Raw genomic sequence first — 11,922 nt, forward strand, 5'->3', positions numbered from 1 at the left:
GTATAGAGCATCATGTGTGTATTGTCTTGTGTGAGAGGGATGAGGGAGATTAATTTTTTTACCACCGTCTCGCATCGTGCGGGGCGGTCCCGCATTTCAAAGTGATTTGGAAACACCCATTTTGCAGAAACTCCATGCGTGATCCTAAATTTGTCACGCATTTAACACAAGTCTATGCGTGTTAACGATTTATCACAAATTCAGGGGGAAATGTATTTAAAATTACAAGAAATTGGTTGTATCTATAAAAACGGTGATTTGAGTCATGAGAGAGTACAGTATTTCCTTGAAGGCCCTACATATTTCACTAACGAGTTATAAAAGTCCTGGGTTCAATTCCTGCCAGTTGCAGGACTTTTTCTCACGACCAAAACAATTCCACTCCCTAAATCTCATATTGAGATTTAGTTTGTGTAAAGCATCGTGTGTGTATGTTTGTCTTGTGTAAGGGATTGTCACCTACAAGTAGGACAGTGATATTTTTGCTATTGACAATCCTTGGCACATGTATTGTGTGCCTAAATAAATAAAAAAAAATCAAAAAAAAAAAAAAAATCAGTAATGAAATGTTTGTGTAGGTCTACATTTCGGGTGCTCAAATTAAACATAGGCCGCATATTGAAACTCACATTGGCTTTATTAAGGGGTGGTTCCCCTGCCGCTTGGACCCCACCCCTCAGCCAACTGGTATAGTCATTCACGCATTTCAAATCTCTCAGGTTGCTAACTGTTTTTGGCACTTGTGCCGAAAAAAAAAAAAATAATAGTCGATTTGAAATATTCCCCGAAAAATAATGATAGGCCTAACATATAATATGGTACTGTTGAAGTATTATTAATGGAATTAAACAAAAACAGGTTACGGCGAATGGACACAGTACTCAGAGAAACTGATTGAGGCCCCTTTATATTTCGGTTTACCTCCCGGTTGGGGGAGCACCGGGAGCTTATTTAAACAGTAATTAATTGCTTGACTACGGGAAACAAGGTGGTCACAACTAGGCCTACATACAAGATTTATAACCTACCAAAATTACCACACAGATTACGTTATATAATGAACTTCTGCCTAAAATAATAACTACAGACAGTATTGTTAAGAAAATTAAACAGTTTTTTTTTCCTCATGCCGGGTTTTTTTTTTCTTATACCCTTTACTTTCCACACCTTCAGAGAACACACTCTAGAGGGCGCATCCTTTGAAAATTGAATTTTTTTCTCGTCGAAAAAGACAGGGACGACGGTTATACACAATCGAATGGAAGAAGGTGACATTTAATAACTCACTTTGTAGCATTTAAAAGCAATGAGTAAGTTGCGAATTATTAATAATGGGTTCAACCTTAAATAACCGTTTTACTGTATAACCTATTTCTGTAGGTTATATATTTTGAGAAATTGAGATGATTGTGCATGACCAGCTGGCCTAGGCTAGGGCCTAGCCCTAGGCCTAGGTAGCCTAGGCCTAGCTGTTTTAGCAGAGGCATGCGGAGGGAAGAAGACTAGGCCTAGCCTAGTCACCCTGAAGTTCTTGGCTTACACTAACTTTGCCAACTAAATTTAACAAAGCACTATACAACTTTGGCTGAGGTTAGGTCTCCTACTCTCAGGCTAGAAAGGCATAATTAAAAGTTTAGGCCTACAACATGTCATATAGCCTAGATAGAGGGGCCTAATTTAAAAAAAAAATGCCTGCGTCAATCTAGCCGAATGGCCATCTAGCCTAGGCCTAGGGTAGCCTATGCTAGGCCTATTGTATGGCAAATGCCTTATTCTTAAGGTACTATTCTTAATGATCTTTTCAGTTAAAGATTAAATAGGTCCTTGCATATGCATCCAAATTTATTTCTCAAAAAAATTTCATCCATTTTTACATGCCATCACTTCTGTGTATGGAAATCACTCATGGATCCCTGTGTATGGAAATCACTCATGGATCCCTGTGTATGGAAATCACTCATGTCATGGATCCCTCTGTTGTAACTTTTGTGTTTAGAATTGTTCAATGTACCTTGTTGTGTGTCAGCTGTTGTTACTAATCAATTTATTGCTCAAATACAGGGAAATGCAAGAAGTATGCAAGTAATAGAAAATAGTTTTTAATAAAAATTATTTTGACTTTTGACACCTAAATTTTATAAATCTTTAAATGTATGCTTGCTCTGTTATGTTATAATAATAACGAGAATAAGAATAGTAATAATGATGATAATGATAATATAGTGCAATGAATGAGTATATTATTTTTTCTGCTGTTGTGGTTTTCACATTTTTATGCCTTTCAAATTGTGTAAACATTTGTTCACAATTCCGTTTTTTAAACTGCTAAATTTTGTTGCAATTTTCGATGTTTTGTTTTTATGAATAAAAATATGTTGATATAATTTTCAAGATCATTCTGAAAAGAATGTATGCTATTAGCCTCCATTAAAATTAAAGTTTTCTTTATTGTTCATTTAAAAATATTATTTCTATAAATTATTATTTATTATTAAATTTATGATAAATAATAGTTTTACTGTATATTATACAGTAAATATTTGTTTTAACTCCATAAATTTAAACATTAGTGTGCACTACTATGTTACTACAATATAAATAATATTACAGGTAGTAAAGATTAATTGTAAAGTGATGACAGTTTCATTAATAAACAGACAGATAATGCAGAGGTACTAAAATGAGTGAGGAACTATAATAAATTTAATTCATCGTAACCAAAATCAAATAGAATTTCTTTGACATATCTAGAGTAATTACTCATTATATAGTAACAATATGTATTACTTTATGTACTGTAGCAGTAGTACCATGGTTGAACTATTGTTATTGTGTTTCTCATAGTAATCAGAAACAGTGAATTGTGGATGATGGAGAGTTCATAATCGCTGATCATGGGTGGGGAAAGTGGTCTGGAAGGTCAGGTGGTCATCTGACCAGTATTTTTACTGAGAAGTTTGACAGTGCTATTTCCGAGCATCTAGAAGTGCTAAATCTTAACCTCAGCCTCAACCATGGATGGGCTGATGTTGGTGTAGACTCTCCTGCCTCACCAATACCTAAATGCTTCCGCCACCCCTGCAGATGTTCTTTTTTAGACTTAGCAATGATTAATGATGATGATAATGACAACATCACAGTATTTTTTGCCTTGGTTCATTGTGCATGCACATACAATAATCTGAGATAGCTTAATACAGCCTTCCAATTGTTTTTCTTAGCAAAACAGCTAACAATGAATTTATTGGGAGACGGCCATACATAGGCAATGTCAAGTGACATATGAACACCTTTCAGAAAAAATATTATTTTCTTGAAAAGTCTGGCTATTGCATTTTACATGATAAATATACAGGATAAATATTGGGGTGAGGAGAGAGGTTTTGTGTTAAAATGTGAAGTGTAAAAGGGGAATTATTCTTAATTGCAGCCATCATGAGCATTACTGAAATCTGTGAGAACACCAAAGCTGGACGTGAGTATGCTCTCCTGGGAAACTACGAAACGTCATTGGTATATTATGAAGGTGTGCTCCAACAGATTCAGAAATTTATCTCGTCGATGAGAGAGCCAGCTAGAAAACATATGTGGCAGAAGGTCTGTTAAAAATTGTATAATTTGATCAGTGGATAGGGCTACAGTATAGTAGGCCTACAGTATGTCTTGATGTTTGAAATGCTAATTTTATCAAATATAGGTATCCAGCCAGATTTAAATTCCTAAATTCTAACAATGGTGATTTTAATGATGATAATGTGTTTAATGATCATCAATGAAAATAGTGATTATGATGATTATAATGAGGATGATACTGATGATTATTTAATGCTGATGATTATAATAATAATACTGATTATTAGATTATATTGTTGAAGATGATCATTTATTTTAGTAGCTAACACTTAATAGTACAGGGATGAATTCCCTTTTTAGGCTGCCATTTTAGTTTCTGAGAGAAAAATATATAATGATGAAAATTATACAGTAATTTTAATGATGATGTGAGGATGATTATTACATTATAATGGTGAAGAAGGTGATGATGATTTTTATTATAATGAAGACAATGTTGATGATGAAAAGGATGATAAAAATAATGATAATTTGATAATATGCTAATAATAAATTATTAATAATAATGAAGTTTAACATGATTAAATTGGTGACAATGCTTTTTATAGTTGATGAAAAATGTTGATGATTATGATGAATGATGATGAAATTATATGAACATTTAATGTGCTCACATATGTTTATTAGAAAACCACCATTGGATTTCTAATTCAAGTTGTATTGACAGAAGTGTGTGAAGAATCTCTGAGGTGATGAATAAAGCATTGACCAATCAATAACTCCGACCTTTGATTACCAAACATTAATCATGTGACCTTAAGTGTAAAGGATACTATTGATTGTATAGGTATCATTGTATATAATTATATCAGTCAGGTGCTAGAATGTTTACATGATTCATATCCATACCCTAATGATTGACATTATTATTCACAGTTATTTATGCATATTTAAAGAGTTTATTAGCCAGCGTTATACAAGTACTGTAGGTTTGTTTTGAAGGTGATGTTACGATGTTTTTATAATTACTGTTGTTTGGTTATGTATTTTCAATTGCCTACAGGGACAACTGTCTTGCTTTAGACTCAAATTTATGCAATAAATGATAATTATGGAGATTCTCGATTGATCTGTTTCAGATAAGACAAGATATAGCTGAGGAGTACAACCAGGTGAAGGATATCAATACCACATTGAATAGCTTCAAGGCGGAGTCTGCAGAACCTGCATTCAGTAGGGATGCAAAACCATCCAGAGACCCAGATGTCTGGCCACCGCCAACACCAGTTGAACACAAGTAAACATTCATTTATTTTAATGGCTTTATTTTTTATATTTACTGTTGAGGTATAAAAAGTCTTGTAGTAGGTTATTAATTAGAATATAATGATTGTGATGAAGATGATTTAATAAATAATGACATGATACACATGATTATATGTTTTTAATATAGATGTTAATAATAGTGATGATGATTAAAATCATGATGAATTATACAATAAGAATGACAATGGGTGACTACTATCATTACAGAATTATAGAAAAATACCCATGATTATTATGGCTATAATGATAATTAGGCCTTATAATAATGATGATATTTGTGTATTCAAAGGTTGATTGTGACAATATGTCTATGATTTTGTGCACACTATTTTATTTCTTTTTCCATTTATAGTGTTTAAATTTTTAAATACAATCTATTTTCTTTCTCCTTTATTTAATATGTTTTTAATAATTAAAAAAATTTATTTTAAGACCTTCACCAAATTATGGAAGAGCTCCTCGCAAAGAACCATCATATCGACCGGATCCAAAGCCATCTAACCGTATATCTGCTCGTGATGCGCCACGAGGACCATCGGGAGGCCGAGCAAATGGTGGCCGTGATGCTCGTGGCCGTGGCGGTTCAGAGCGAGACAAGAGGGACAAAAAAGGAGGGAAGGTTGAAAAGGTCAGTTGAAGTACTGTTTGTGATAATTTATGTGAATAAAAAAAACTGTAGTCCAAGTTAAGACTAGAAGCAGTATTGACTTTGAAAACTCTTCTCTCTTTTTATCTTCAAAATCGAGGATAACTTTTTATTACACAATTTTTTTTTTCTTTTACAACTGAATGATTAGAATATATGTAAAGGAATATAATATTAATTTGACAGGAAAAAAAGTCACCAGAAGAAGGAGATGAGAAGAAATTTGACAGCGCAGGCTACGATAAGGATCTTGTGGAGAATTTAGAAAGAGACATCGTCCAAAAGAATCCCAATGTACACTGGTGAGTTGCTATATAGTGCATACTGCTGAGGCCTCTATGCAGGGGGTCCAGGGGGCAAAGGACCCCTCGTCGGGGAATTCCTGGCGCCGCCTCTGCCTCTATGCACAACACAATACTGTATTTGACTTTTGTTACATAGTTTAAAACAAATTGAGACTTAATAGAAGGCACCATTTAAAAAATTGATACAATAATATTATTTTTTGATGTATTTGCTTTCCCCATAAGGACCGACATTGCTGGCCTAACAGAGGCTAAGAGGCTTCTTGAGGAAGCTGTGGTCCTGCCACTCTGGATGCCTGATTACTTCAAAGGTATACGAAGACCCTGGAAGGTAAATCAAAAATGTACATCATGCTGGTGCTGCATGCTGTTTAAAAAAATACACCTATTTAATAGCTAGTGGGTTGCTATGTGCTTGCTGGGTTTTTGTTATCTTCTCTAACATCTTATGGAATTTATAGCGCCTTCAATTAATAATACCATTAGAAGTAGGTCTCTTATGATCCTGCATGTCTTAAGTTGAAAGTGAAACATCTTAGGCTGTGCAATTGGTTATGGCATAGTACATAAACACAATACAGTACAACTATATAAAGGCTTGCTGGCAAAGTATTTATTTTATGCGCTGCACTATTTACATGTCAGATTTATGAGAGCCACTTAACCTCTGGCTTGGACTTTCACTAAATTTAAACAGTAAATGTGAGGGCATCTTTGGCATTCCTGCCTGGGTCTAGCTGAAGCAGATTTGCTGTGTTTGCAAAGATCAGTGGGGGTTCTTTTGCATATATAGAGATCATAGACTGAATGATTTATTATTAGCTTCATTACATTTTAAGTACCAATATCTTTTCTCAAATATAAACAATATAAGCTAAGAATTGATGAGCTTATATGTACTGGTACTTGGTAGCACAGTGGTCTAATGTTATTGGACAATCTGTTTTCTCGCTGATCATCCTTCCTTACATAAACAAACCGGTACGGTAATGGACCCTGCCTTCAATTTAGAAAAACAATTTTACGAAGACTATTAAATTTGATTGTGTACTTAATACAAGTTTGTCCTGCAGCATTACTGAATTGAGTAGACCTTAGTTTATGTGGCAAATATGGAACTTCTTTATGAAAACAATTCTGAATAGGATGATCATTATAACCTTTTAATTTTTACATGTTAATATCAAGGTTATACTGAATCTTCATATGAACAACCTAATTTTAAGGGAATATTTTTTGATGAATTTTTTTTGTTTAAATATATGCCTGTGATGAGTTAAGAATAATTTAAATTTAATATTTAATATTTGAATTTTTTACTTTGTATTTTAAAATATTTGTATGGTTTATTAACAATGTGCATAATTAATACCATTAATATGTTCTGTATAGATTCTAAAATAAAATCGGATGGTGATTAATTTAAGGATTAGTGAAAAGTATGTGACAACTGAATTGTTTTCACCTGTGTTTCATTGGAATTATTTGGTAAACTTACTTGATCTTTTAAAATTAGCAGTTTAGTATGGTTTACCAGATTAGCACAGACGATTTCTCTTTAAATAATAAAATTCATCATCTTGGGTATTGATATGAAAAAAAATATGTAGATCTTTTTTTTCCAATTTTATTAACCTTTGGGTTTTGGGTTTTCTTTTTAAAGCAGCGATAGTATCTGGAACATTGGCATCTTCGATTTGCATGATTGCACCATGGAATACATTTCTTTCTGCTTCCTAATACAAAGCATGTTGGTTTTGGTATTTTTTTAAAAATTCAAAATTTATCACACAGAAAATCACAAGCGTGTGTTTATATTTTCCCATGATAGGGTGTTCTAATGGTAGGTCCTCCGGGTACGGGAAAAACACTTCTGGCCAAAGCAGTCGCAACCGAGTGTGGCACAACATTCTTCAATGTATCGTCTTCCTCCTTAACCTCCAAATGGAGAGGGGAGTCTGAAAAATTGGTCCGACTGCTATTTGAAATGGTATGTAAATTCTCGTGCTAACACATTGTTTTGTTTATTAGCAGTTTGGGTTTTATTTTTCGTTGGTTTCGATTAGGGCGTAATGATGGTGGGACCACCTGGAACGGGCAAGACCATGCTTGCCAAAGCGGTCGCTACCGAGTGTGGCACCACTTTTTTTAATGTCAGCTCGTCCTCTCTCACTTCCAAATACCATGGGGAATCTGAAAAGCTGGTCCGAATTCTCTTTGAAATGGTAAGTGACTTCATGTGCGTTTGAAGCTCTCGTGTGCGTGGTGTCTCATTTCATAAATTAATTAGAAAAAGATCAAAGCAATCTATTAATTAATCCTCAATTTATAGATTAAGGTGACCTAATCATTTTAGGGGTTATAATAATAATAATAATAATTAATAATAATAATAATAATAATGAATAATATTTACTTATACAGCACATTTTCAGATTAAAATTGTGTTTGATAAGTAAAGTAATAATACAGATAAAATTAGCAGTTTTATGCATCTCCAAATACCTAACTTTAAACTAACCTAAACTGAAATATCAATTAAAATTGAACAACTGTCTTGTCAAAACTATTACAAGTTATCTAAATTTTAAGCCGAAACTAATTAATATCCGCAGTTCAAATTACTTTAATATATTAAAAAAGTGTCTGCATAAACAAAATTAAAATTATGATTGAATTAAAACCCCCAGAAAATTTACCATTGTTTACATAAACCTGATAGTATTGATAGCAATTTTGGGGAATTTACAGATATTCTCAAAGTCCCCATATGGGTCCCCATATGGGTACCCACATTTTATTTTGCATATTGTACTAACAAAGTGAATTTTCATTTCATTTCTTTGTAAAAATGTTTTTAAGATACATTAAGATATGACTTTATGATTCTATTTATGTCTTAATTAGTATTAAAATATTACTATTATTTTTTATCTTAAGTATTGTGTATATATTATGAATAAAGTGAAGGGTGGAAGCGGTACGACTCTTGGGTTTGAGACCCATGCTGGTCACACTGCTGTGTAATATGCATATTCTAATTTTATATATTTGAATTTCTTTAGGCTAGATTTTATGCTCCTAGTACCATCTTTATTGATGAGATTGACTCAATCTGCAGTAAACGTGGTGGAAGCAACGAACATGAAGCAAGTCGTAGAGTCAAGTCGGAGCTGCTGGTACAAATGGATGGTAATTATATTTGCAAACTTTAGTGATACTACTCTCACACTTGCATATCTAGAAGTCTTGAAGTGGGGGTGCTGGTGGGTGGGCGCGAAGGTGAAGTGGGGGCTCGATGATCAGTTAAGGGGTGCTAACTCACAAAATAAGGTGATTTTAAGTGATTTTTAACTACTGGACCATGATTTTTGGGGGCGACTGGAGGGGGGGGGCGCAAGTAATTTTTGGAGGATTGTGGCTTTAAATTACTTGTTAGAATTTAATCCAGAAATATTTGAACATGCTTGTGCATGTTGATGATTTTTATATTTATTGATGTATTACAGGTGTACAAGGGGCTACTGGAGATGGTTCGGACAGCTCAAAGATGGTGATGGTACTGGCTGCTACTAACTTCCCATGGGATATTGACGAGGCTTTGCGCAGACGACTTGAGAAAAGAATATACATTCCACTTCCAGGCTGTGAGTAGCCATGCATAAAAGCTTCCATTCACCAATCACAATACGCATAAAACTAGATAATAATCTTGTTGCAACAGCAACATGAAATGATGTTTAACTAGATGCAACCCAGTTGGTGTTATATAATTATTTACACTGATTGATTTTCAGTGGAGGGGCGGGAACAGCTACTGAGGATTAACCTGAAAGAAGTGCCATTGGCTGATGATGTTGACCTGACGGTTATCGCACAACAGCTTGAAGGCTACTCTGGCGCTGACATCACTAACGTCTGCAGGTAAGTACTAATAATGGACATTTCCAGAATTCTAAGCAACAATATGTAAGAGACAGGCCTTAGCATAATGGTTAAATGGCATGGCCAATGGTACGTGCATTCATACTTTATTGTGAGAATAAAATCTTGGCCTGGGCTCCTGTGATTAAAAGGCAAGCTCAGCCCATTCAAGTTCTCAATCATTGTCATTTCATAGGGATGCGTCAATGATGGCCATGAGGAGAAGAATACAAGGTCTACGACCGGAGGAAATCCGACAGATCCCAAAGGAAGAGTTAAATTTGCCATCAACTGCGGAAGACTTCTTATCTTCCATCAAGAAAGTGTCGAAATCCGTAGGCAAAGAAGATCTAGAGAAGTATGAGAAATGGATGGTAGAATTTGGAGCGACATAAGATTTACCGAACAAGCTTTCATGGTTTCCCTCCTTTGCAGTGTCTGCACCTACCTGACCCACCCTTCTTATTACGCCTTATTTAGGGATGAGCATTTGCAAAATATTTGCATATTAATTATTATTCACAGCACTGACTGTGGTGGCACACTATGTTCCTTAGTTGAAGTAAAAAATTGTGCAGCAAACCCATTAAAAAATAATAGCTTTCTGCAATACATTTAGGGGAATATTTGGTATCAGGTCACAAATGGTTCATGGATTGCGTTTTTGGACTATACACATATGCACTGTGTGATGGCGGCTTATAAGCAAAATGCCTATCATAATTGATAATACTTTCAATGTTACAGTAATACTAGGTAAGAAATTGTTACACTTTATCCCTGTTGTCTCTATGCATAAGTATATAAGTGGGTTTAGATGACATCAAGTTCACAATTGCCTGCAACATTGAAAAACTTTTATCAAATACTCTCCCAAAAAGGTTTTTAGAGGCCTTTCTTCACACTATCATGTTTATCCATATATGGGTGTGATATGAGATTTACAGACATGAAGCTTGCCATTCCAAACCAGCATACTTAATTAGCCTAGGAATGTGCCAGTATTGTATACTTCAGTACAGAGAAGCCGTAATACTTTTACTCATAACTTTGAGAATAGTAAGTCGATTTGAGTAAATGACCCATCATTTTATAGCTTACAATTTGGGGAATAATAATATATTAAAAACTCATTTTAATTTTTTGGTCACTGATTTGGTTTTGAGAAGGCCAGCCTCAAATGATAGCTAAAAAACTTTTTAATTAATGAACTGTTACAAATGATGACATAATAAAATTTGAATTTTTTTCATCTATTCTAAAAGTTTCATAGTAAGAAATAAACAGCTATATCACTCAGAAGATTTACTGGAATGGAACAAACTAGTATCTAAAATAATATAAATATAATTTAGCAACAAGGAAATTTCCTATGAAAGATGTTGATATTCTTCGGACGATATTGTATATAGTATATAGTTACACAAGTGCTTTAAATAATGAAATTACGTTTGGTAAATTGAATAGTATACATCATACAAAATTTACAGTAGCGATAGTGTTTTTTTCTGTGTCCATAACAGTATATATAAACATTACAAAAATTATTATAATTTTTCATCATTTGGAATTTTTTCCAAATACAGAATAAATTAATTTCTCAGAATATAGAAATGATAATCAAAGTAATTACTTTCTAAAACTGTCCAATAAAAGTGTAATACTAACTAATTAAAGAATTGATATATTTAGATTTACATACAAGGTATGTTGAAATAGAAAATATAATAAGGAGAAATGTTTAAGATAGGTATCTGGTAACTGCTCATTTTCTCAATCAAATAATTATGCCATTACATAATTTGGTGTGTGTTTTGAATATTTACTAACTGTATAAGGCCAGCTACTTCACTTTTACACAAGAATAACCTTGCATAATAAAAATTTGTCAAAATGGGTTAAAAATTATGTTTGTTGCTCTTTTTTCTTGTTTGATTTTGATAAAAATGATAAGTACTTATAACATGCCGGAATCTGGTCAGAAGGAACGTTCATGGTGAGTTGATGGAGCCAATCACATATATTCAATAGATATGGATAAAAATTTGCAGAATATGAATGTTAGCTGCCAGTTAGTTGCTATTGATAGCAGAGACTTGAATGAAAACAACCAGAAGCAGCAACCGAATTGGGAATTAACCCCCGATC

The 11,922-nt window shown here is 33.7% G+C and overlaps 1 protein-coding gene across 2 annotated transcripts; it reads left to right on the plus strand.

The window, feature by feature from the left end:
- The first annotated feature begins 1,165 nt into the window (after positions 1 to 1,165).
- On the plus strand, positions 1,166 to 11,679 carry LOC117119752 (katanin p60 ATPase-containing subunit A1-like). 2 transcript variants are annotated; one of them, XM_033264620.1, is made up of 11 exons: positions 1,166 to 1,310; positions 3,431 to 3,597; positions 4,713 to 4,870; positions 5,332 to 5,527; positions 5,732 to 5,847; positions 6,076 to 6,181; positions 7,682 to 7,840; positions 8,916 to 9,042; positions 9,360 to 9,497; positions 9,648 to 9,774; positions 9,971 to 11,679. In XM_033264620.1, exons 1-11 carry the CDS (start codon positions 1,307 to 1,309, stop codon positions 10,167 to 10,169), a joined length of 1,497 nt encoding a protein of 498 aa, XP_033120511.1. In that variant the 5' UTR covers positions 1,166 to 1,306; the 3' UTR covers positions 10,170 to 11,679. The 2 variants fall into 2 exon arrangements, with proteins under 2 accessions (XP_033120511.1, XP_033120512.1); XM_033264621.1 differs by lacking the exon at positions 7,682 to 7,840 and adding an exon at positions 7,917 to 8,075.
- Positions 11,680 to 11,922: the final 243 nt, after the last annotated feature.

The sequence above is a fragment of the Anneissia japonica genome, unplaced genomic scaffold (assembly GCF_011630105.1).
Source record: "Anneissia japonica isolate Jap-2015-1 unplaced genomic scaffold, ASM1163010v1 scaffold11151_len745516_cov174, whole genome shotgun sequence".
Taxonomy (NCBI): domain Eukaryota; kingdom Metazoa; phylum Echinodermata; class Crinoidea; order Comatulida; family Comatulidae; genus Anneissia; species Anneissia japonica.